Raw genomic sequence first — 26,027 nt, forward strand, 5'->3', positions numbered from 1 at the left:
GCGCATCTTCAAGGGCTAGAGAAATAAACTCCACCTCTTGATGCGAGGGAACAACAAAACCCACCCTGAAAAGAGATGCACGCTGAGAGATAGGAGGAATTATCGTGGCCACCATCTACTACATCGTTATCTACGCACACGCGCGCGCACACCCAGTGCAAAGTAAAACACAAGAAACCACTTACACATCCACTGACGTAGCTAAAATCAAACTAACAGGAGCATGCATTATCAGGACGTGAAGCGAACGAAACTTTCCTGATGACGGAGGCATAAACTGTTTCGGCCACTTTGGAAACCTCTTGGCAGCATCCGCCAAAGCTCAAGGTCTGCCTACATGATGACCCAGCGATTCCACTCCAGGCTTGCACCCAAGAGAAGTTAGAACACTGGTTCACCGTAAGACTTGCACAAGAACATCCACAGAAGCTTTATTCCCGACAGCAAAACCTGGAAAGGACCCAAATGTCCATAAACAGAATGGAATGTCGGGGCTGTGGGATATTCAGACAACGGAATACTACACAGCAATGGTTAAACATAAATTTCGCAGGCGCTCTATTAAGGGAAACGCCAGCCACAAGGGGGCAATAGTGTGTGGTTCTATTTTTTTTTTTTTTCGTTTTTTTTTTTTTAATGTTTACTTATTTTTGAGAGAGAGAGAGAGAGACAGAACGCGAGCGAGCAGGGGAGGAGCAGAGAGAGAGGGAGACACAGAATTGGAAGCAGGCTCCAGGCTCTAAGCTGTTAGCACAGAGCTCGACACAGGGCTCGAACTCACAAGCCCTCGAGCTGTGAGATCACGACCTGAGCCAAAGTCAGCCACTCAACTGACTGAGCCACCCAGGCACCTCTGTGTGGTTCTGTTTCTATGAACAGAAAAACAAATCTATGGTGGTAAGTCAAAATACTTGTTACCTCTGGATGGGGCTTATTGACTAGGACTGGAGTAGGGCCCAAGGGTACCTCCTGGGGAGATAAAATAGTTCACATGCTGTTATGGTGGTATAGACATACATAGATTTCACCAAGGTGTGCGCCGAGATTTATGAACTTTTACCTAAGTTATACGTCAGGATTTTAAACCACAAGGGGCACCTGGCTGGCTCAGTCGGAAGAGCGTGTGGCTCTTTATCTCGGGGTCGTGAGTCCAAGCCCCCTGTTGGGTGTAGAGATTACCTTAAAAATAAATGTTTAAAAACTTGGAAAAAAAGAATTTTAAAATACAAAAACATATCCCTGTAAGAACAGGCAAAAAATTTTTTAAAAGTCCGCTGGGGTAAAGTACTGTGGACAGCCCATGGATTTTGGAGCCGGACTCCACTGCTTACCACGTGTCTCCTCTCGGTTAACTCACCTCCACTGGTCCTGTAAATTGGGGATGATAATAGCATCTACCTCAAAGCGTCCTTGTGACACGTTAACTTAAAATAAGATTCAGGGGCGCCTGGGGGTCTCAGTCGGTTGAGCGTCCAACTTCAGCTCAGGTCATGATCTCACAGCTCGTGAGTTCGAGCCCCTCACTGGGCTCTGAGCTGACAGCTCAGAGCCTGGAGCCCGTTTCCGATTCTGTGTCTCCCCCTCTCTCTGCCCCTAACCCACTCGCATTCTGTCTCTGTCTCTCTCAAAAATAAATAAGCATTAAAAAAAAAATTTTTTTTTAAATAAGATTCAAAGTTTAGGGTAGTATCTACTATCTATTACCAGTAAGCTCCAAATAATGACTTGCTAATATGAAAATGAAGAGTTGAATATTCATCACTAGGGAGAAGGATGGTCACTGTAAGAATAACAGGAACAATTTGCTGACACATAAAATATAAAAACCTTCTCATTTAATTTGACTGCTTCAAAATATATAAATTTCAAAACTGACAGCATTACAAGATTTATTCAGCAACCATGGTGGGAGAGTTTAACATAGCTCTTCTGGTAAACAGATCAAAGACGGATACGGATACGGACTGAATGATTCATGTCTGTGCCCCACGCTTCACTCACATTCTGAAGCCTGATTCCCACCCTGTGATGGTATAAGGAGGGAGGTGATGAGATCAAAAGGGTGCAGCCCTCAGGAATGGGACTGGTGCCTTTATAAAGGACACCCCCACGAGCTCCCTTGCTCTCTTTCTGCCATGTGAGGACACAGGCAAGAAGACAGCCATCTACGAACCATGAAGCAGGCCTCACCAGACATCAAACCTGCCAGCATCCTGATCTCAGACTCCAGCCTCCAGAACTCTGAGAAGAAAGTTCTGCTGTTTATAAGCCATCCAGTCTATGCTATTTTTGTTATGCGGCCCGAACAGACTAAGATAGAGACCTATACCAATACCTATAAATGTGGAGAAGATTTTGAAACACAAATAATATGATCTAGTGGATTGTATTCTATATGCAGAATACAATACATTGGCTTCAACGACACAGGAAGCATTTATGACAACCGACCACACACTAAGTGCACCAGCTGGATACAGCACTTGGCCGTAATAAACCCACCCCTACCCTCCCCGGCCCCCTCCCCAAAACAGCAATGTCCTGTGCCAGTAAGAAGTGCACCTTTTCCATGTAACAAGATATCCAGAAACAAACAGTCCGGGGCAGCCACACAAAGATACCAGCTGGGGAGCCAGGATGGTCGTGAGGTCTGGCTACACTCTCTTCAGCTGCAGCCTTTACCCTCATGGCCGTGGGATGGCTTCTCGAGCACTGGGCATCATGTCTGTTTGTACAAAGGGCAAGAAGTGGAGGGATCTGGCTAAATGTTCCTTTGCAACATCCTTCCCCGGAATCACACCCAATGACTTCTCATACTTAGAATGGCCGGGACTGGGGGGGGGGGGGGGGGGGGGGCCGTGGCGTCCCCTAGCTGCAAGGAGGAGGCTGGGAGGTACGGGGTTTTTCAAGAGCGCATCGTACCAACCCGAACAAGAAAAACCTAAGTGGTTTTTTAAGGAACAAGGGGCAATTTTGATAGGCAACTAGCAGGATATGCCACGTTAAAAACAGATACCCAATATTCGATAACATAAAGACCACATTTTCTGCTCACAATGTAATTAAATTAAAAACCAACAACAAAAAGGCAACTAAAAAAACAAAAAAAAACACCCATACACATGCAGGAACTTTCTGGAATGATAGAAATGTTGTATACCTTGAATGGCGGGTTGGTGACATGAACATACGTACGAACCTGTCAGACTCCTCCAGCTGTACAATTAAGGTTTATGCATTTCGCTAGGAGTAATTATACCTCTGGAAAAATATATCCACATCCCATGGTTTTAAAATCTAATTACAGATCACTCACGGGCCAAAGAATAAGTGATAACAGAAACTAAGACAATACTTAGATTTCAACCAAAATGAAAATATTACACATCAAAACATGGAATGTGGCCAAACGAGTGCCACGAGAGAGGATGACAGCCTGGAACGTTTATACTTTTAGAAAACTTGGAGGGTGCCTGGGTGGCTCAATGGGTTGAGCGTCCGACTCTTGGTTTCGGCTCAGGTCATGATCCCAGGGTTGTGGGATCGAGTCCCGCATCGGGCTCCACACCCGCGTGAGATTCTCTCTCTCCCAGAGCGCCTGGGTGGCTCAGTCGGTTAAGCGACCGATTTCGGCTCAGGTGGTGATCTCACGTCTCGTGGGTTCGAGCCCCGTGTAGAGCTCTGTGCTGACGGCTCAGAGCCTGGAGCCTGCTTCGGATTCTGTGTCTCCCTCTCTCTCTGCCCCTCCTCCGCTCACAATCCCTCCCTCTCTCTCTCTCTCAAAAATAAATAAATACTAAAAAAAAAAAAAAAAAAGATTCTCTCTCTCTGCTCGTCCCCCACGCACGTGCATTCTCTCTCTCTCTCTCTCTGATAATTTAAAAATTAAATTAAAAAAAATAAAAGTCAAACATTAATCAGCAAGGGGCCCGACATACGGCTGGGACACTGATAGAGGCAGGCCAGCGCTCTGAGCGCTTTCTCTCCCGGCATGAACCCTTTTATGCACGGCGAGCGAAGAGCTGTGCCTGAAGGCCTTCTCACACTGACTGCACGCGTAGGGCCTCCCTGCGGTGTGGGTCCTCACGTGCACGATGAGGTGTGAAGACTGACCAAAGGCGCGCCCGCACTCCTGGCACGCGTAGGGCTTCTTGCCCGTGTGGGTCCTCGCGTGTTTCCGGAGGGACGAAGGTTCGCTGAAGGCACGCCCGCACTCCGGGCACGCGTAGGGCTTCTCTCCGGTGTGGGTTCGCATGTGACTCTTGAGGGTCGAGAGGCGACTCAGCACCTGGCCGCACGTAGCGCACTCGTACAGCTTCTCCCCGGTGTGTATCCTCTTGTGCACGTTCAGGTGCGTGCTCGTCCGGAAGGGCTTCCCGCACTGGCTGCATTCGTACGGCTTCTCCCGGGTGTGCGTTCGCAGGTGCGTCTTCAGCGACGAGTGCTCCCTGAAGGCTTTCCCACACTGACTGCACCCGAAGGGCTTCTCGCCGGTGTGAGTCCTCACGTGGCTCCGCAGGGAGGATGGCTGGTTGAAGGCCTTCCCACAGTCCTTACATGCGTAGGGCTTCTCGCCCGTGTGGTTTCTCTGGTGCAAAATCAGGTTGAAGTTCCTGGTGAAGGTTTTCCCACACTGGGCACATTCGAAGGGCTTCTCTCCGGTGTGAGTCCTCAGGTGACGCCGCAGATTCGAGGAGTACTTGAAGGTCTGCCGACACTCCTGACACTCAAAGCACTTCTCCGCGGTGTGGGTCTTCTCGTGCCTGATCAGGTCGGAGCTGTATCTGAAGGACTTCTCACACTGGCGACACGCGAAGGTTCTGTCCCCACGGCGGATCTTCTCAGGCGCGAGGAGCCGAGCGGGCTGGAAGAAGGATCCTCCGCTCTCTGGGCATTCGCAGGGGTCGCCTCCAGCACGAACGCTCTGGTACTGGAAAAGCGGTCGGACGCCGGGCGAGGGTTTTCCGAGTTCACTACGTTCGTAGAGGTTTTCTCCCGTCTGAGGCCGCCCCTGTCAATGGAGGAAAATATGAAGACCTGAGGCTTTATTACGTTCACATTCTCCCCCGGGGGGGCAACTGGGCGTAGGGGAAAGGTATCGACAGCCGAGGCGTAGATGCCTTTTAGTATCTACTGTCTTAGTGAGTCTGGACCATTTCCGCCCCGAGCCCCTTCAAGGGGATGCTGCCCACAAAGCACTGTCACTGTCTTTACTTTCATGAGGCCTCTCAGATGCAGAGTTTTGCCGAGTTAAAGCCACACGGAGCCTTAAACACTTGGTACCTGTTCACTGGTGCAAGCGGTTGCCTGTGGGAACTCTGCGAAGACACATGCCTTAATCTACACGTAGAGTTTTCCCCAATTCGTGACTTTCACAGACTCTCTCCCAGGACACCGTGTTCTCCTGGGTGAGCACCACTCACCTTGAATCAATCTCTCTCTCTCTCTCTCTCTGGCCTCGTGCTGTTTTCTTTTCTTTCTTTCTTTCTTTCTTTCTTTCTTTCTTTCTTTCTTTCCTTTCTTTCTTTCTTAAGATTGATTTATTTGGGGTGCCCAGGGGGTTCAGTCAGTTAAGCGTCCGACTTCGGCTCCGGTCATGATCTCCCAGTTTGGGAGTTCAAGACCCGCATCAGGCTCTGTGCTGACGGCTCAGAGCCTGGAGCCTGCTTCAGATTCTGTGTCTCCCTCTCTCTCTGTCCCTTCCCTGCTCGTGCTCTGTCTCTCAATAATAAATAAACATTTTTAAAAAAATTTTTTTTAAAAAAAGATTGATTTATTTAAGAAATCTCTACACCCGCGGGGCGCCTGGGTGGCGCAGTCGGTTAAGCGTCCGACTTCAGCCAGGTCACGATCTCGCGGTCCGTGAGTTTGAGCCCCGCGTCGGGCTCTGGGCTGATGGCTCGGAGCCTGGAGCCTGTTTCCGATTCTGTGTCTCCCTCTCTCTCTGCCCCTCCCCCGTTCATGCTCTGTCTCTCTCTGTCCCAAAAATAAAAATAAAAAACGTTGAAAAAAAAAAATTTAAAAAAAAGAAATCTCTACACCCAACATGGGGCTCAAACTCACCGCCCCGAGGTCAAGAGTCGGAGGCTCCTCCGAATGAGCCAGCCAGGCAGCCCTGCTTTTCTAACCTGCAGCAACCCCAGACTCGTGCTACAACAGAACCGAGAATGCTCCTTGGGTGCCTTACCCTTTCCATGTCAACGGAAATCTCTGCAAAAATATCTTGGTTAGGAATTGAACCTTGGGGTGGAAGCGAAGGTTCTGAAATGGACAAGGAAGGAAAAGGTAAGTGCACAGGGAAAACTGTACAAACAGGGCAACCAAAAGAATAAGCAGGGCATGTGGGGTTTTGTTTTTTTTTTTTAATACTGATTCTAACTACGGGAAGAAACTGGGAAGGGGAGGGATATATCAGAGTGTCCAGGAAATGTTAAGGCATCTGGCTCTGTAAGGAGCTATGTAACCACAGCAACAAGGATTAGAAATGGTAGATAAGTTACTGAGAAAGGAGCCTGTGAAGGTTGAGGCCAAAATTGAGAGAAAGTGTTAGCAAGAACACACGGGGGGCACATGCACACGCTATGTCCGCAGAAAACACACACAGGATAAAACAGACACATGGAGGTGACCAAGGTGACGAGGAGGCGGGACAAATCATCCTGTGAAACCAGAGTAAAGTATTCGGGATAAAAAGGAAAGGCGGTGGCATCCAGTAGAGCGGCTTCGTCAAGGTCACTGAAAGCGTCACCTGGACAGCTTCCCGGGAAGACTCTTCTCTCCGTCGGCCACCACTCTTCTCCTTGCTCCAAATGGGAAAACGAACTGAATTTGCTGAGCTGATCTCCTGCTCGTGGGGAAATACGCAGGGCGTGAGCTGTGCCTGCCATTAAACTGGGGCCCGTATCCTGACGTCTTTAGGGGGCACCGGAGATGGGAAGAACAAAACGAGCACCCCTAAATTCCGATGGGCACAGTCGGGCCCTTCCACTAAGGGGCCAAAGTACAAGCTCTCACTGGGTCCCAAAGGATAATGGGATTCTCCAGTCCCCAAAACCCAGGGCCTGACTCAGAGAGGCACTAGAAAAGCCCAGACACTTTTAACCGTGGAGAAACAGAAAGCAGCAGAGAGACCTCCATTGCCACAGGGAAGCTGCTAGACCGTAAGCACCGTGAGGGCAGGATTTCTCTTTTTTCACCTCTCGATTTCCCAAACCGGCACAATTCCGGGAACCCGTAAGGGCTGCATGGGTATGTGGGTGAAGCCACGGGGCTGGCCTTACCCACAGAGGCCAGGTTCCTATAGTTCTCCAGCATCACATCTCTGTACAGGCTTCTCTGGGCAGAGTCTAGAAACATCCATTCTTCCGGAGTGAACAACACAGCCACATCCTCGAAGGTGACTGGTTCCTGAAACACACACCCGTCCCGGCTCAGCCAGGGGGCACCCCCACCAGTACCCAAGAGGCTGGTGAGGGGCCGGCCTGGGGAAGGAAGACCGTGCAGAGGATTGTCACACGGGGCCCTGAGGTCTCTCGGAGGCTGCCCCTTGGCTCAGGCCCCAGAACTAGAACTCTCCTCCACCTGCACATTTGTCCCCGAGGGACAGCATCCAGAGGTGTGGCATCGAAGGACTTAGCTACCAGCTGGGAAGCCACCGCAGTTTTATTCCCCTCCGGCTCCAGGGTCCCACAGGCCCAAGCACGTGGCAGACAAGAGAGAAACACGTGGTAAATGACCGCTGTCTGTCCCGGGAAACCGTGAGGACTAGCGAACAAGGACAGCTCACAACCTTGCTGTTTTCCCTCCTGGTGCCCAGTAGAACCAGGCACTCCTCGGCTAGGGAAGGTCTGAACGAAGGGGCGGGATCGCCACCTGGGCTGCCCCCACATCCCTCCCCGCCCCCATTCTGCCACTTTAAGAGGCCCAGGGCCTAGGAGCCTGGACACCAGCCCTGTGGGGGCGAGAAGCTCCAGGCCAAGGGAGGAGAATCAGGGCCTGAGCAACAGGGGTTTCCTACTCACCTGCGGACAGCTGAGCAGCATCCCAGGAGCCACAGACTCCCCCTCTGTGTTCTCCTTCCGGAGCCAGGCGGGGTCCTGGGCAAGCAGAGCTACAGGAGAGGGCAGCCAGGAGGCCCAGTGAGCACACCCACAGGACCCCCGGGCTGCCTGCCCCAAAACGGTGAAGTGACCACAGGTGCACACACGTATGCACACGCACGTACAACACACACACACACACACACACTTGCGTGCTTAGGCACACGTGCACACACACGAGGACACACACGTGCATGCATTCACACACGCATGCACGGAGACACGGATGCACAGACACACACGGACGAGTACACACGCACAGAAACAGACAGACACACGGACACACGTGCAAACACGCACATATATGCACATGTTGCTTCCGTTCCAAATCTCTGGAGTTATACAGTCCCAAGTCGACAGACCCTGGGGTTTCTGGGGCACCCCCACTGCCCCTTGATTCGGCCCTGGGTCAGCATTCCCTCCCAAGCTGCTCAGCTCCTTCCTCTGCCCCACTCTGCAGGGCCAGGGGCAGCCCAGGACTTAGCACAAGCAGGGGCCAGAGAAGTGGCCACCACCCCAGGGGTCTGCCTGCGAGAAGGAAGGATCTCCCCTTCCTGCCTTCAAATCCACCACACCCCTCCATCCGCCCGGGGCCCGTGACAGGTGAGCGAGTGACCTCCCCCACCATCCCTTGTCTCCCTACATGCTCACCTCCCCCTGCCACGGGACCTTTCCCCCTGGGAACTAACCCTGAACTGAAAAATAAAGCATATCATGCAAATAAAGAAAATTAATTGCATCTAATCATTAAAAAAAACAAAACAAAGAACCCTGACCCACGTCTAATCTCTGACCCCATGTATGCCTTTCCTGGGGCTGCTGTAACCAAGCACTGCCAACTGAGAGGCTCAAAACCCCAGATACATCTTCTGTCTCAGCTCCGGAGGCCACAAGTCCAAGACCAAGGTGTCGGCAGGGCTTCACTCCCTCTGAGACTCTGGACAGAATCCCCCCTCGCCTCCTCCTGGCTTCTGGCGGCGACTGTCCAGAATCCTGGGTGCTCCTTGGCCTGCAGCTGCGTCCCTCCGATCTATGCACCTGTCATCACATGGCCGTCCTCTCCTGAGTGTCCCTGTCTGCACCTGGTGTTTTCTCCTTAAAAGGACACCAGTCACTCTGGGCCCCCGCATCACGACCTCATCTTAACCTGCAGCTGCACAGACCCTATTTCCAAGTAAGGTCCCAGTCCCGGTCACGGGTACCGGCGGTAAGGACTTCAGTGGATCTTTTGGGGGGGCACCGCAATTTAAGCCACAATACTCTGCTTTTCCCTCTACATAATGCATAATGTTTTTGCTTCCCCGCCGTGGGCAACCAATCCTCTGTGTCCCTTTCCTCACCTCCCGCTCACTCATGATCACAAGGACAGGCACCGCACTCGGACCACCAGCAACCCCCATCTGCGGTGGGGATCCAGTCGGGTGTTCGGCCCTCCATCCTTCCACACTGAAGCCCACCACCCCGGGGGCTTCAGTGACCATGCCCCCAGCCTCCTCTATACAAGACCCTCCTCCGTCCCTCACGCGACTGTGACCCCGGTCCTCACTCCCCTTAGCCTCTGCCTCAGCAGGCAGCCTCACGACCTGACCAGGCCCAGACCCCGGGCTGACTCTCCCCCCTCAACTCCAGACCCACCTCCACACCATCAGCTCATGTCCCCACTCATCTGTCCTGGGGACTCAGTGAGCTGGGGGGTGGGACTACTGTCCCCCTCTTCCCCCCCTCCCCCCCACCACAAGCAGAGGATTGCCATCAAGCCTTGAACTTGCCCTTCTGGGTTTGGAGCTTGCTTGGGACCCATGATCTCTTCTTTCTCTCCCTTTGGGAGAGGGAACGAGCGCCCGGTACCTGTCCCACCACTGCATTATGGGAGCAGAGGACTTGTTTCCTCGGTTCACAGGTTCACAGATGAAGAATTTTGCCCCCGGGACGGACCACACCCTGAATCTCACCCATGCCTGATTTGGATGATTCATACGAGGACACAAGGACTCTTCTGAGCTGATGAGATTTGGGACTTGGGAGTCGATGCTGAAGTGGGTGTCAAGATCATCTGAGTGTACTTGGTATCTGGGGAGGACATGAATTTGGTTGGGGGGGTACAGAGGGCAGACCGTCATGGGTTGAATTGCGCCCCCGCCCCGAGCTATGTTGTCGTAACCTCCCCACGTCAAAACGTGACCTTACTTGGGAAGAGGGTCTTGGCAGGTGTGATTAGCTAAGACGAAGTCACAGTGGAGTCGGGGGGGCCCCAAACCCAAGATGACTGGTGTCCTAAGAGGAGGAAAGACAGAAGCAGGGACACACGAGGGGAGAAGGACACGTGACGATGCAGGCCGAGACCGGAGCCATGTAACTTCAGGCCAAGGGACTGCCAGCCACCACCGGATGCCAGGAAGGAGCCTCCCTCCAGGCCTCGCAGGCAGCACGGCCCCACCAGCACCCTGATCTCAGACTTCTGGCCTCCAGAACCGCGAGACGTGAATTTCTGTTGTCTCGTGCCCTCCCTCCCCAAAATATGTGCTCATCGCCTGATTCTCAAAGCCTGTTCTCTTTCCAGTGCCCCTGATCTCAGGAAGTGATATCCACGCCTCTCACCCCTCCCTGACGCTCTCCAGACCCCAACAAGTCACCCAAAAAAAGAAAATCGTGCCGCCATCTCTACAGGGAGCACCCCCCCCCCCGCCCTCCCCTTCCTCCTACCCCTGTCCTCACTGTGGCTAATGCCACATCAGGCCTTTCCTTTCTGAGTCCACTGAAAGGTCACTCCCTCAGAGCACCTCCCCCTCCCCAGTGTCCTTCCTTTCTCTAGAAGGACCGTCCCCCTTTCCTCATAGCCCTCACCTATTTGTACCACGTGGTTATCTGCTGCCTTAGGTGTGTATTTTCTGCCACCTTCGTGAGATTGGAAGCTTCGCGAAAACAAGCCTGGGCCCCTCTCCTTTCACCGCCCCCCGCCCCACTTGGTACAGGAATGCTCCAGATTGTCTGGTAAGTGAAAGTATACGGGACTCAGCAAATTATCTCAACTCAACCTCACGCACAGGCCTTAAATCACTCCGCGATTCCCTACCGTGTAGACCAGAGCTAACCCCACAGGCCTGACTGGCGGCCCCTGGGAACATGGATCTTGAGAGGGTTCCCAGCACCTTAACTGGTAAGAGGGGCTCACCCTGCTTAAATTCCTTCTACGAACACTGGGGTTTGTGCCGAACGCCTGCTTTCCTTCCAGGAGGCTGGGACATGCTGACCAGAGTCAGGTGCACGCCTGGCTTAAGAGTACTTCAAGGCAGAGTCAAGGGTGCCTGTGTGACCAGCCCCGAGTGAAAACCTGCGCTCTGAGCCTCTACTGAGCTCCCCTGGTAGACATCACCTCACGTGTGTTGTCACGGCTGGCTGCAGGGGGTATTAAGCACATCCTGTGTGACTCCACTGGGAGAGGATTCCGGAAGCTCGGGCCTGGACTCCTCCAGACTTCACCTCATGCGCCACAGGACTCAGCTCTGTGTCCCTTCGCTGTGATAAATCACCACCTTGAGCACGACTGCAGGCCGAGGCCTGGGTTTCCTAGCGAATGGCCACGACCGGGTACGGTCTCAGGAACCCCGCCACACCCACTCCGCACTCACCTGGGGCCTAGGCCACGACCACTCTGTTCCTCACTGCCTCCACGCACCCCCCCCCACCCTCCCTGAGGCCCTGCCAACCCCCAGGTGCTGAAGGGTTCTGCTAAAACCACAGATGCACAGCACTGCTCACCCAAACACATCCCTGGCTCCCAGCAGCCTAAGAACACAGGCCAGGATTCATGCTTCCAGGCCTGAATGTTCCAGAGCCCAACCCTCCCCTTCCCTCTGCTCCCTTTGCACAGCCTTCCGTGGGCCCCTGGGCACTCCAGCCTCTCTGCCCCCCAAGGAATTTTCCAGATGCCATTTCTAGGCCTGAAATCCTCCCCCCCCCAAACCTTCTCCAAACAGCCCAACATCTTGCCAACCTAAATGATACAGTAATCGTGCATCACGGTCTAAGCCAATACTCGTCCCCCAAGGGACACATGGCAGTCTGGTATCTTGGTCAGATCTGCTACATAACAAGATACCACAGACAGGGGGGCTGAAACAGTAGAAATTTATTTCCGGGGCACCTCGGTGGCTCAGTCATTTACGTGTCTGACTCTTGATTTTGGCTTAGGTCATGGTCTTGAAGTTCATGAGTTTGAGCCCTGCATTGGACTCTACAATGACAGTGCTTGGGATTCCCTCTCTATGTCTCTTTCTCTCTCTCCTGCCCCTCCTATGCACTCTCTCAAAATAAATAAACTTTAAAAAAAAATTACTGGGGCGCCTGGGCGGCTCAGTCGGTTGAGTGCCCGACTTCAGCTCAGGTCATGATCTTGTAGTTCACGGGTTTGAGCCCGCGTCGGGCTCTGTGCTGACAGCTCAGAGCCTGGAGCCTGCTTGGGATTCTGTGTCTCCCTCTCTCTCTCTGCCCCTCCCCTGCTCGTGCTCTGTCTCTCTCTCTCTCTCTCAAAAATAAATAAAAACATTTAAAAAATTTAAAAAAAAAATACTTCCTCCCAGTTCTGGAGGCTGGGTGCCAGCATGGTCAGGTTCTGGTGAGAGCTCTTTCTGGCTTGTACACAACTGCCTTCTCACTGTGTCCTCACACAGCAGAGAATGTGGTGTCTCTCCCTCTTCCTATAAGGACACCAGTTCTATGGGATTGGAGCTTAACCCTTACGACCTCAACTAATCTTAGCCACCTCCTTAAAGGCCCAGCCTCCAACGCTGTCAGATGGAAGGTTAGGACCTCAGCGTATGATCTTGGGGGGCAGAGGCAGGGACCAGTCACAGCTTCTGGAGACATTTTCGGCTGTCACGACTAGGACCTGTTATGGCCTTGTGCCCCTCCAAAACTTCAGCTACCCAGCACCTCAGAATATAACCGTATCCGGACATGAGGTCTAATCAAACTAAAATGAGGCCAGTTGGGTGAGCCCTAATCCACTCTGACTGGTGTCCTTGTAAGAACAAAACTTGAACACAGACACATACAAAGAGAAAACTCAAGACAACCATCTACAAGCCAAGGAGAGATGCCCAGAACAGATCACAGCCCTTAGATCTCGGACTTCTGGCCCCCAGAGCCGTGAGAAAAACAAATGTCTCTTCTTTGAGCTGCTCAGTCTGTGGCCCTTTGTGTTATGGCGGCTCTGGCTGGCTAACGCAGGACATGCTACTGGCATCTAGTGGGTGGAGGCCCCACAACACATAGAAAGCGCCCCCCGCCCCCCAAGGAGAATGATCTGGTCCCGTGTCGCCAGTGCCGCAGGTGAGAACCCATGGTCTGACTTCAAATTTCCCGAAACTCCTCTCTGCCTTCGAGATAAAGTCCTTGTGTTACATGCCTCCATCATATTCTGGTCTTCACTGAAACATCTGACTGCCCAGGCAGACTGTGAGCTCCACAGGGGAGGGGTCAATGTCTTGTTTGAGATTCTCTCGCAGGGCCCATCTCACCACAGGGTGGCCAACTAGAGCACTTCAAGAGTCCTTCAAGAGCATGGAGTATTCCAAGTGTTTCAAGAGTCCTTCAAGTACAGGGTGATCTAAGCACTTTAAGAGCACTTCAAGGGGGCGCCTGGGTGGCTCAGTCAGTTAAGTGTCTGACTTCGGCTCTGATCATGATCTCACAGCTTGTGAGTTCGAGCCCCGTGTCGGGCTCTGTGCTGACAGCTCGGAGCCTGGAGCCTGCTTCGGATTCTGGGTCTCCCTCTCTCTCTGCCCGCCCCCTGCTCGCACTCTTGTCTCTGTCTCTGTCTCTCTCTCAAAAATAAACATTAAAAAAAAAATTTTAAGAGTACTTCAAAGGCATGAGGTACTCTAAGTATCTAAGAGTACTTCAAGGCAGGGGCGCCTGGGTGGCTCAGTCAGTTAAGCGTCCGACTTCGGCTCAGGTCACGATCTCACAGTTTGTGAGTTCAAGCCCCACGTCGGGCTCTGTGCTGACAGCTCGGAGCTTGGAGCCTGCTTCAAATTCTGTGTCTCCCTCTCTCTCTATCCCTCCCCCGACTAGTGCTCTGTCTCTCTCTCTCAAAATTAAATAAATGTATAAAAAAAAATTTTTTTTTAAAAAGGCATGATGGAAGGAAGCAAATCCCTTGAAATTAAAGCTAAGATATCATTTGTCCTCCGGAATTAATTCCACCCCCCCTCCCCCCCCACTCCTCAGGACATGCGGCCTGTTTCAACCTCATTTTTTATAAGCTCAGTTAAAACATATTCAATTTAGAGTAAATTTGACTGTCAATTCAGCACCAACATAATTGTGGAGTGAAGAATTCAACCTTGCCCAGAAAGAGGTCTGGACTTAGCCACAGGTGAATGGAGTCTACTCTTTCTGAACAAAAAGACCAAAGACCAAAAAAAAACAAAAAACAAAAAACAAAAAACAACAACACACAGAAAGAATCCCAGCTCACGATCCTGAGAAAGTGCCTTTCCCCTTGAATACGTAAAGAATGGTGACATGATTTTATGGATCCTCCTTAAGGGGCAAGGAAATGCCTGCTGTCCCAGGAAACGAAGGCGGGAGATCCAAGTTCCCAGACACAGCACAGCACATGGGAGGCCATCGGGCTGCCATTTCCAGCCAGTGCTCACTCACCAGAAGCCCCAGCCATTCTCAGCTCAGGGAGACTCAGTGCAGGCACCGGCACAGCCACCCTCTGAATCTGCGCGGCCGCCTTCCGCCCCTAGACACAGTGACAGGGACAGATTAGGGTCACACGGTCGATGGAATCTGCTCACAGCCACTCGCCCTGACTGAATTTGCAAGACTGACCCTGCTCCAAGCCACACGATGGTAAAATTGGGACAATGCCCAATTTAGCCTGTCCAGACCAATCCAATTCATGAGTACAACACTCAACCCTGTGGTAGAATTTCAACTTCAAAATGGGATGGAGGGGGGGCCGCCTTGGGGGAGTTGCCTCCAGCAGCAGGGGAAACGCTGGAGCAAAGGGCGTAGATGACCAGCAGGCTGGGGGGGGGGGGGGGGGGATGATGTGGAGGTGGGCCTGGACACGCGAGGAATAGTTAGTAAGTTATTCTCGGAAGGCAGCCCTGTTGTGAGAGAAAGGATCTGAACTCTCCTCCACTGGTGGCTGCTTCCCCAGGAAAGGTGTCTCATCTGACTTGTATGTCTAAGGGATGTCTCTAGACTCTGTGTCCAAGGTGGGGCCCAGTGGGAACAGGGGCCTGTAGGGAGCAGTTCCAGGGGCCCCCGAGAACTAACAGTGGCTCTGGGCAGGGTGGTGGCAGTGGGGACAGCAGGAGCAGTTAGAGATAAGTTACGTTTGGCAGGGAGGGGACTCCCAGGACTTACTGGTGGATGGAAAGAAAATGTGGCAGGTGTCTCAGGACAGGCGAGGGGCCTGGGCAGGTGGGGGCAGCCCTTCTCCCCGGGGAGAAGAATCAAAGCACGCCTTAAAGTGTCCTTCTCTGATCCTCTCTCCACCTTAGGCTGGAAACACAGGACCCTGGGCCAAGAGCTCGGTCACCAGCCTGGGCTCTCCACCCAGCCCTGGGATCACACGATCACTCATTCCTATAGGCTTCACGGTCATGGACAGGGTGGGAGTGAAAGTGGAAGGAATGGAGGAAGAAAGGCTGGGCCAGGGGAGGCAGGGCCAAGGCCCTGGGTGCTTGCTCCTCCTGGAGGCCTGCTCTGGGCCACCACCACCCTGGGGACACAGGAACGCCAGGACCCATTCGGTAGTTCCTACCAGGGAGCTGAGCCTGGGCCCCCAGCCTGTCCCCAGTTTCCAAGAGTTGGTCCTAGATTCCTCCCTCTCCCCCCGCGACCCCATCTGCAGAAGTCTCAAGGCCCAGGCCTTTCTGGCTGGGGCTGGGCCCTCCCTCGCAGCAAACCTCCTCCCAGGCTTACTACATATCCAGAAGACCAAGGTGACAGCCAGAGAGATAGCTGGTCCTCTGGAATCGAAGGTGTCTCTCTGTCTCCAATTGTGGGCCTGATGTGCATCCTCAGGTCTGGCCCCGGCCCCTAGGAGAAGGCAAGGAGGGGACGGAGCAGGACAAAGGCGGCACTGAGTGTGTTCTGGGCCCGAGGGACCCTCAGTTTGGGGGCAGTGCTGTGAGAAGTCAGGCGTGCAGGTCTGGCAGCTTCAGATCCGGTGACTCCCCCTATTCCACCAGCCACCAAGGGTCTCAAGGAACAATCATGCCACAGACGCTGAGGTGGACCCGACCCTTTCTGGTTCTGGGGTGGGGGACCCGACTGCAGGTCAGGCCACGGGCCCTCAGAGACACTGCAACGTGCTTCACTCAAGGAAGGCTGGGAGCCCTTAGCTCTGAATAGGAACGTTGTTCGGTGTTTTCTTAGCCTGTGTTTGTCTATTTGACATCCATCAGTCGCGGGGCCTACCTACAGGCCACAGTTGGGTTACATCTGCCCTGCCATCCAGAGCCCGTCCTCTGAACGCTGCCCTTCTCCAGCGCTCACACAAGCTAACATCCCCGTGCCCTGAAACAGCATGGAGGAGACACGGCACGGGGGAGGGCGGCTGGGACGGAAGAAGGGCTGAGCCCGGAGACACCCCTTCCGCAGCCTCCTCTTGGGACTCTTCTGCAAGCAGTCCCCAGCTCTCTCGTGCCCTCCCCTGGCCCATCTAGTCATGACGGGGAGGCCTCAGGGCCGCCATGTGGGCCTCAGTCGTCGGGACAAGGCCCACTGAAGCCCGGAAGGACGAGCCCAATAGTCAGTGCCTTCAGCCGCGTGGCAGGATGTGTGACCCTGGGCAGCAGGTCCCGGTGGCTACCTCTGCACCTCTGCAGCAGGCCTGGATTGGACTCCCAGCTCCAAACGTGGCCGTACCACTTACGGGCTACGTGTCTTCATGACGAACCACTCAACTTCTGCACGTGCATGTCCGAGTGGCCCTCCTCTCCCCGCTCAGAACGTTCTGCGACCGCCTGCTTCCTGGGGCTCGATGCAGCAGAAGCCCCTCCTCTCCCACACTCGGTGCTCGCTTCTGAGCTGAAGGTAGAGCTCTGCGGAAGGTGCTGGAACCCCGTACTAAGAGGAAAGAGCCCACAGAAACTGGAGAGGACAGATGTGGGCCATCCTCGCTCCCTCCCTCACAGGGTCCATCTGCTCGGCGGGGCAGGGGGGCAGTGAAAGCCTGGGGTACCCGTGTTCATTCCTTCACTGCACAAGCATTAATCCAGGGCTCTGCAACGATGCACAGAATGTTCTGCATGGGGTTACCACAACGATCCTGCCAGATGAGGCCCCTGCAAGCTGGCAGCTCCAGTAAGATATTTTCGCATATTTTCAGGGCCTCAAAAGCAACACGCCCTTTCCCAAGCAGCTACTGGAGGACATTCTCCACCTAAACAAAAAGGTGAACCAACGGTGAGGAGGACCTGGGCAGGGAAGGGGGGGTGGTCTCAGCTGCTCTGGGGTCTGATGCGAACCGTGCAGGGCTGAGGGTTTCCACTGCCCTGCAGCCCACACCAGGCTGTGCAGGGTCGAGGCTCTGCACGCTCAGAGCAAAGGAATGAAACAGGTCTCTACCACCCAGGCCACGCCACCCCCTCCACTGAGCCAGCGTCTCTGACGCTGTGAGACTGACACCAGCCATGACAGAGGTGGAGGGGCTCAGACTGAGGGAGTCCAGAGATCTCACTGACTCTGGCACAAACGGGCCCAGGCTTGGGTGGGGGTGGGGGTGGGGGTGGGGGGGACTGGGCTCTGCATGTCCCTCTATCCAAACCTGAACCCTAACCTTTGAAATCCCCAAAAGTCTGGGGACTCAAACCTTGGAAATTCCTGTAGTTCGGAGAGGCAGGAAGTCAGGGCCAAAGTGGGGGGTCAGGGGGCCCGATGTGTGTTCCCTGGTGCACTGGGGCGCGCCAGCCGGCTCTGAAGGCTTTTCCAAGCTTTGACAAGGGCTGATTTCCAGCGTGGGATCTCGACGTGTCCCCTAAGTGGGGAGCGATCCACGAGAGCGCTCTCACATCCTTTACATAAGTCAGGGTAGCTGTCCCCCAGGGCTGTCTCAGTCAGGTCCAGGTTAGAGTTCCTCCTGAAGGCGCTCAGGCTGTGGCCGAATCCGCTCTCCGGGCAGAGTCTGCTCCTGGCAGCGGGTGAGCGATGAGGGCAACCTTGCTGACACCCGTGAAGCGCCCAGGGCTGCTCCCCTCCCCGCCGAGGCACATTTGCAGCGTGCTCAGACGTGCGCCTCGCTCAGGTGGCTGCAGGCTCCAGGGCAGTGCGGGCTCTCTCCCGTTCCCGACTTCTTGGGGCTTCTCCAGCAGGCAGAAGTTTCCCGTGACTGTTGAGGAGCAAAGCGCACTGCACACGACCGATGTCTGACTCCCTCTAACGGACGTGTTGACTCAGGGGAACCTTCCGGGAAGAAAGGGTCTCGAGGGACAGGCAGGGCTTGTCCAAATTCACGAGCCATGGGCACCCGTTTCACACCACGCGGGAATGTCCTTGAGGAAGTGCCCCCCCACGGCCCCCTGGCCCTGCAATCCACATACTCCTCACCTTCTCCCGAGAGGGGGAACAAGGACAAGCCCCCGGGAATCTTACCATGTGCAAACCCGGGGATGAATTTCCCTCCAAAATATCCTGCACGGGAGGAGACACTTGGGATTTGAGTCGAGAGTCCCAGTCTAAAATAAATTGGGGGGTAAAAAAAAGTTAAGTTCTTTCAGAAACAAATAGGGGTATGAAACTGACCAAAATATACACTTGTGTACTTATTTATTTATTCGCTGTTTTAAAATACTGTTTTTGAAGTATTGACTCTCAACTGGGGACAATACTGAAAGGGAAGAAGCCATCAGTGAGCAAAGGGAGGCTCTTGAGGACTATGGGCGTGTGACGAACTTGGCAGCGACCAGGGCGGGGGGCCGGGATGAGAGGCTGTTTCCCATGGAGACGGAGACAGATGTCGCCAGTAAGACAGCATATTATCACAGAAACAAGTAGCAAGCAATTAGACAAAGAACACACCAGAAATGTTCAATTTAAAGAGGAACCGGAGGGGCGCCTGGGTGGTTCAGTCAGTTACGCGTCCGGCTCTTGATTTGGGCTCAGATCGTGATCTCACAGTCGTGGGATCGAGCCCCGCATCTGGCTCTGCACTGGCAGTGTGGAGCCTGTTTGGGATTCTCTCCCTCTCTCTGCCCCTCCCCTGCTCATGCTCTCTCCCTCTCTCTCAAAATAAATAAACAATAACAAAAAAAAAAAAAAGGGATTGGACAGTAAGTGTGGGTATAATGTGGAGAAGTCAGAACTCTCCACCACCACTGGTGGGAATGTAAAATGGTGCGTGCACCTGTCCGAGGGAGCAGTTTGGTGTTCCTCAAAAAGTTAAGTATACGGGGCGCTTGGATGGCTCAGTCGGTTAGGCGTCCAACTTCCGCTCAGGTCACGATCTCACAGTCTGTGAGTTCGAGCCCCGCGTCGGGCTCTGTGCTGACAGCTCGGAGCCTGGAGCCTGCTTCGGATCCTGTGTCTCCCTCTCTCTGTCCTTCCCCAGCTTGTGCTCTCTCTCTCCCTCTCTCAAAAATAAGTAAACATTTTAAAAAGATTAAAAAAAAAGAAAGTTAAGTCAATGACCCGGCCACTCCACTCCTAAGTATCAACCAAACAGAACTGGAAACATAAAATCTGGTACGTGAATGTTCACAACACTACTCACAAGAGCTAAAAAAGTGAAAACAAACCAAATGCCCATCAGCAGATGACAGGACAAACAAAACGTGGTCTACCCGTACAACGGAACAGGACTCAGCAGTAAAAAGGAACAAGGCTGTGACACATGCTACGTGTGGACGAACATGGAAAACATCACACTAGGGAAAGAAGACAGAGACCAAAGGCCACATTTACGTGATCCTTTTTGTACAAAACATCCAGAACAGGCAAATCCAGAGACAGAAAGCAGATGGAGGTGGCGGGGGGCGGGGAGGGGGGGGCGGATACTGGTGATGGCTGCACGTTATGAGTATACTAAAAACCACTGAACTGCATACACTTTAAAAGGGTGAATTTTATGGTTTGTGAGTATTTCCACTTAAAAAACTAAAAGAGAGAGATTCAAACAGATCTTTTTCTGAGACCAAAGACAGGTAGGAGAGGAAGGCCAGCAGAAGAGAAGGAACACTGAAGGAGCTCACTAGAGAAACGTCACCCCAAAGAGCCTCGTTCCCCCTTGGGCCTCTGAAACGCTCTCAAGCTGACACTTCCCAGCACGCCGCCGCCCCCCAACCCGGCAGGCACCGCACACACACTCACCCACACCCACGGGGCCCTCAGCTCTGCCCCTGGCCCCAGCTGGGAGCCCAGACTGGGTTTGCGTGGTGGAGTCCCCGCTCCTGGACAAAGATGCCCGTGCTCAGAGAGGGAGCAAGGGTTGGCAGTGGGCTTCAGCTCCTGGCAGTGAGCGACCACCACGGGTAGCAAAGTGATCACGCCCCATTTCCAATGAACTCAGAGAAGCTCTTTCACAAGGCCCCAAACCGCAAATACCCTCCTCTCTGCGCCATGGGGATGAAGCCCTGAAGCCCAAGTCCAAGCTCAGTGAGACCCATGCGGTTCTGACTATGGGGAGAATGGATGCACTGCCATGGATGAGGCTGTTATCCTGCAGAAACCCACAAACCTTCCTTGGTCGCGTAGCCGACCCTTAAGAAGCATTAGGCACCTGCGTATAAGGACCAGCCATGGGGCACCTGGATGGCTCAGTCGGCTGAGCATCTGACTCTTGCCTTTGGCTCGGGTCATGGTATCGCCGTTTGTGGGCTCGAGCCCTGCATCGGGCTCTGTGCTGACAGCTCAGAGCCTGCTTAGGATTCTTTCTCCCGCTCTCTCTGCCCTTCCCCTGCTTGCTCTCTCTCTCTCTCAAAATAAATAAAAAATAAACTTGAGAAGAAGAAGAAGAAGAAGAAGAAGAAGAAGAAGAAGAAGAAGAAGAAGGGGAGGAGGAGGAGGAGGAGGAGGAGGAAGGAGGACCAGCCCGATGCCAGCCTTACCCTTGGGGGCCAGAGTCCCGCACTTGTCCAGTATCACGTATCGGCACAGGTTCATCCGCGCACCGTCCAGTAATGCCCACTCCCAGAGGAGCCCCACCGCCACATCCTCAAAGGTGACTGACTCCTACAACAACACACGTATCCTGGCTCAGCAAAACCCACCTGCAGGACAACTGGTTATCACCGGGGAAGGGAGAACGTTCGGGACACTGTCTCCACAGCAGGGCTCCACAAACCCGACCCGCTTCCTGTCTTTTCAAGTTTCACTGGCACGCCGCCATGCCCCATCTGTTTGGCCATCTCCATGGCTCATTTTGTGCCGTACCCACAACAGTGAGTCGTTGCTGTGACCGGGACAGGGATCACATGGCCACCCTAGCAGACATTTCCTCGCTTCTAACATTTGGAGAAATGCCAGAGTGCGGGCTTTGGCTCTCTTCGCCACTTCAGCCGCCAGTGGCTGCAGAGACGATCTCTGGGCTCTAGGGAGAGTTCTTCCTACATTTCTTATTTAAGGCATCAAAAGTTTGGGGCCCATCACATAATTTTCGTGAAATCCCTAGAGCCCCTCCCAAGACTCACATAAGCACTTTGTAATCCTTTTACGAGTTGCTAAAACAGGACTTCCGTTGCGCCTGAGAAACCCAACGGCCTTTTAATTTCAGAATCCTCTAGCTCAGCATGGTCTGGTCGAGCTCTCTGCGATGGTGGGAATGTTCTCTGTCTGTGCTTTCCCAAAGAGCAGCCCCCAGCATGCGTAGCTACTGAGCACTTGAGAAATGTGACTCAGGCCCCTGAGAAACTGACCTTTAATTTTACTGAATTTCAATTAATTTAAATGTATACAGACACGCGTGGTTTGGGGAGGCCTCACAAGGGATGGCTCCAGTGGAGCTCTGCTGCTACCGACTCTAAATGAGCCTCATTCAGGGGCGCCTGGGTGGCTCAGTCGGTTAGGCATCTGGCTTCGGCTCAGGTCGTGATCTCGTGGTTCATGAGTTCGAGCCCCGCATCGGGCTCCGTGCTGACGGCTCAGCGCCTGGAGCCTGCTTTGGATTCCGTGTCTCCCTCTCTCTCTCTGCCCCTCCCCTGCTCATGCTCTGTCTCTCAAAAAAAAATGAATAAACATTTTTTAAAAATTTAAATGAACCGCATTCTGCAGTCCGACTCTGGAGTTCAGCTCAGAGCCCCCGGGGTCACTGTGGGGACCCTCCTCCCGAGCCAGATCCCTCCAGAGGCCAGGCACTGAAAGAGGCCACCAGGTCCCCAGGGGCAAGGCAGAAGGTGCTCCACACTACCCCTCCCGTTTCTTCCTCATTTTGGGGTGGGGAGAGAGGGGACAGGGCCCAGAGGACAGAATTATCCCCCCCTCAACAATTCCAACTCTCCCAGCCCCCTCACCATGACACCAGTGCCAGGATTTAAGGTCTCATTAGGTGTCCTCCCTGCAATAAAAGAAACCAGGGTAAGAGAAAGGGGTCAGGGTGGAAGCAGGGCAGTGAACAGGGGTTTGGCCCAGGTGCTCCCACTTCCGTGGGTCTCCAGCAAGGAGGCCCAGCAAAACCCTTACACGGAATCTTCCCCAATAAGCACCATACTGGGCCCAGACCCACCTTCCAGACCACAGCCCCTGATCATTTCTGGTGGTTCCTCTCATCTAATAAAAGGATTAAAGGGGTGCCTGGGTGGCTCAGTCGGTTGAGCGTCTGACTTCGGCTTGGGTTGTGATCTCGCGGTTCGTGAGTTTGAGCCCCGCATCGGGCTCTGTGTTGACAGCTCTGAGCCTGGAGCCTGCTTCGGATTCTGTCTCCCCCTCTCTCTCCACCCCACCCCTGCTTGTGCTCTGTCTCTCTCTTTCAAAAATGAATAAACATTTAAAAAAATTAATAAAAGGATTCGGGGCACCTCGGTGGCTCAGTCGGTTAAACATCCAACCCTTGACTTCGGCTCAGGTCATGATCTCAGGGCGAGATTGAGCCCCACGTCCAGCGCTCTTCACTGACAGTGTGGAGCCTGCTTGGGATTCTCTCTCTCTCTCTCTCTCTCTCTCTCTCTCTCTCTCTGCTCCTCCCCTGCTTGTGCTCATTCTCTGTCTCTCTCAAGATAAATAGGTAAACATTTTTTAAAAAAGGATTATTTCCCCTCTCGTTACATTCCCTCAAAATACCTCCAACAGACTCTACTTTTCTTCCACGGCTGTGATCAAGTTGTGATTTTTAATTTACTTGTTTAGGTGACTCTGCCTCTCCCTCTCCAGCTACCACATACATTCCCAAAGTACGAACCCGGGTCCATTTTTTTCGGGACTCCAACTCCTGCCACCACCACAGCACTTGATGCATACTAAGTCCTTTATGTATTAGGGGCTGGCAAACGTTTTCTTAAAAAGTCCAGGCAGTAAATATCTAGGCAGCTGTGGGCCAAATGGCCTCTAAAGCAGCTACTGGGCTGTGGTCATAGCACAAAAGCAGCCATAGACCACACATCAACAAATGTGTTCCAATAAAACGTTTTTTATGGAAACCAGCACTGGGTCAGATTTGACCATGGCCTTCAGGGCCTGCTCTCCTCTCTGACCGGGCTCCACCATTCCACACTTTGTTTCCTCTACTTCCTGTCTTTTCTCAGCTCCTGGAACACACCAGGCCGAGTCCTGCCTAAGGAACTGTGTATCTGGAATGTTCTCTCAAATCTCCTCCCCACTCCTACCCCACAGCCGACCCCTTGTCTAGCTACACGCAGCTAGCTCATGGGGGCCGGGGGGGGGGGGGGGGGGGGGGGATTCAAACATTTGTGCCTTGTAAGATATTTTTCCTGACCTCCTCCCCAATTTCTCCCGTTCCACGTTTCCACAGCACCCAGCTCATGATTAATTTAAAGGAGAATAAAGCAGATAATTACAGTAGAAACTTGCCCACAGGGGCAAGGACTGTATCTACTTGAGTCACTTTGTTTCTCCCGGTTCACAGAGGGCACCCCAATGGCAAGGTGCCAAACAATCCACACTCCCCGAGAACAATGCGGCATGGCTAGCCTAAGAAGGCACGCACTTGCACGGACACACAGAACAACGACAGAACCCCACAAAATCCAACATAAAAATGACTTCAGATGCCTGTTCACATAACATACACCAACACTAGTTTTCAGATGTCTTTGAGAAACAATGTTAAGTCTTTCCAGAAAGGCAAGGCAGAACCTGTGCTCTTTTTGAAAACAAACACTTCTCCTGTAAAATTGAAATCCGATGTCCCAATTTTCTTCCAGAATTAATTTTTTTCCTCACGTCTCGAACGTTAGTTTTAACCCTAAAATTTCAAAAAGACACCCCATTTATGGCCAACTTAATTTCAATTCTCAGTACTAACAAAGCTACCTCATCTCTTTCCAAGAATCCCGCGTCTTCGAGCCTTCATTCATAGGCTTGGGGTAACTCGGGTGGGAGGTGCCGTGAAAAGAAGTGAGTAATCTTACTTTTCCTTGATGGTAATAAGACTTGCGACATAACTGGGAAATAGCTTTTCTTAAGATACCCTCACCTCGCAGTGAATGCTCACGGGCAAATTAAAAGCTCTTTTCAAAGGAAGGGAGGAAGGAAGTTAGGAAGGAAGGAAGGAAGGGAGGGAGAGGAAGGGAGGAAGGGGAAGGGAAGGGAAAGGAAAAGGAAAGGAAAAAGGAAAGGAAAGCTAACAAGCCCTAAGCTAAGGAACTGCAAATCGTCAATCACCAAAACCAAAAATCCGTCATCTAATTCATCCCTTGAGAGGGATCATCCATCTTTTCCATTCGCTTGACAAGTCGCTCGCTCACCAATCTGCACGTGCAGACTCCGACCTAACTTTCCAGTCGCAGAGCTAGACGACGTGAAACGTCATAGGAAATGAAACGTGAATTACTAATAAACAGCTCCCTGGCCTCCGGGGAGATCCCGCAGGGCCCTACAGATCCCGGAGGGCGGGTGAAGAAGGCTGGGCCGCCTGGTGGCACCACCTTCCTGAGCTGCGGGACCTGGACGGTACTCCGCGATTTCCCTTTCGATGGATGGGGCGACAGTCCCGCCCGCGGGGACACGGGGCAAGGGGCCCGAGCCGAGGGGTCGGGGACGACGGCTGCGAGGCCGAGCTGTGCGGGACCCCATCCGGGCCCCCGGGGCGACCGCTGGGGGCAGGCACTGCGGCCGGGGCTGCTGTCCTGGGCCCTTCGGCCCCTCCCCGCGCCCGCAGGGCCCTCCCCGCCTCCCCGAGGGGCCGGGCCGCACCTGCAGACCGGCCGGAGACACTCCCACCGCGGCGCGCCGCGCGGCCCAGCACACCCGCCCCAGTCGGCCGCAGCCGCGCACTTCCGCTTCCGGACGCCAGGAGCGGAAGTGGCCGGCGCTGCGGCTCTCGGGGCCGGAGGTGCTTCAGGCAGTGAGAGACGCGTTGACTCCTTTTTCATCCAGCCTCGGAGGAGAAGTCCTCGTTTCCTTCCCCGCGGGGTGAAGGTTAGGCTGTGGGATGGGGTCGGACTGGACCTGGAGAGGGGACGCAGAGGTGGGGCCTTTGACGGACCGACAGGGCTGGGGGCGTGGCTTCGGCTGATGGGCGGGGATTGGGCGGGTCCCGGGCTTGGTGGGCGGGGAAACGGGAGGGATCTCGCCGGCTAGTGGGGACGCTCAGTGGTTAACTTCTCCCACCTCTGCTCTGATCCTTTGGGTCAACGCACACCCCTACAAAAACATACCCCTAGGTAGGATTTCTTTCTCAGTCTAATTTCTTCTAAGATGAGGATTATATATTTTGTTTCTCCTCCAGCTTACCTTTCTCACTGAAAATAACTTGTGAAAAAATGTTCAAGACAATAAAAGATCTGACTCTTC

General features: G+C 53.4%; 1 protein-coding gene and 1 long non-coding RNA gene across 10 annotated transcripts; one reads left to right on the plus strand and one right to left on the minus strand.

The window, feature by feature from the left end:
* Positions 1 to 1,818: 1,818 nt before the first annotated feature.
* ZNF333 (zinc finger protein 333) lies at positions 1,819 to 25,887 on the minus strand. Of its 9 annotated transcripts, none has more exons than XM_058727720.1 (10): positions 25,428 to 25,884; positions 22,571 to 22,614; positions 21,170 to 21,293; positions 18,720 to 18,802; positions 14,766 to 14,853; positions 8,022 to 8,110; positions 7,281 to 7,407; positions 6,749 to 6,844; positions 6,188 to 6,261; positions 1,819 to 5,011 (listed from the first exon to the last, which is right to left on the minus strand). In XM_058727720.1, the coding sequence occupies exons 2-10, from the start codon at positions 22,571 to 22,573 to the stop codon at positions 3,914 to 3,916; spliced, it is 1,782 nt and encodes a 593-aa protein (XP_058583703.1). In that variant the 5' UTR covers positions 22,574 to 22,614; positions 25,428 to 25,884; the 3' UTR covers positions 1,819 to 3,913. The 9 variants fall into 9 exon arrangements, with proteins under 9 accessions (XP_058583703.1, XP_058583709.1, XP_058583708.1 ...); XM_058727726.1 differs by lacking the exons at positions 21,170 to 21,293; positions 22,571 to 22,614 and adding exons at positions 16,047 to 16,163; positions 17,002 to 17,511 and having other exon boundaries at positions 25,428 to 25,883; XM_058727725.1 differs by lacking the exons at positions 21,170 to 21,293; positions 22,571 to 22,614 and adding exons at positions 16,047 to 17,511; positions 17,941 to 18,530 and having other exon boundaries at positions 25,428 to 25,883.
* On the plus strand, positions 25,551 to 26,027 carry LOC131510528 (uncharacterized). The gene is made up of 2 exons (XR_009261083.1): positions 25,551 to 25,652; positions 25,963 to 26,027. It is a non-coding gene; the product is annotated as an uncharacterized LOC131510528 (long non-coding RNA).

The sequence above is a fragment of the Neofelis nebulosa genome, chromosome 4 (assembly GCF_028018385.1).
Source record: "Neofelis nebulosa isolate mNeoNeb1 chromosome 4, mNeoNeb1.pri, whole genome shotgun sequence".
Taxonomy (NCBI): Eukaryota; Metazoa; Chordata; class Mammalia; order Carnivora; family Felidae; genus Neofelis; species Neofelis nebulosa.

Coding starts and splice junctions, on each gene's coding strand:
- ZNF333 (XM_058727720.1), bottom strand. Junction 14,854..18,719: donor CATCCCCGGGTTTGCACATG/GTAAGATTCCCG, acceptor CACTGTGTCTAG/GGGCGGAAGGCGGCCGCGCA. Junction 7,408..8,021: donor TGCTGCTCAGCTGTCCGCAG/GTGAGTAGGAAA, acceptor TGTGTGTTTCAG/GAACCAGTCACCTTCGAGGA.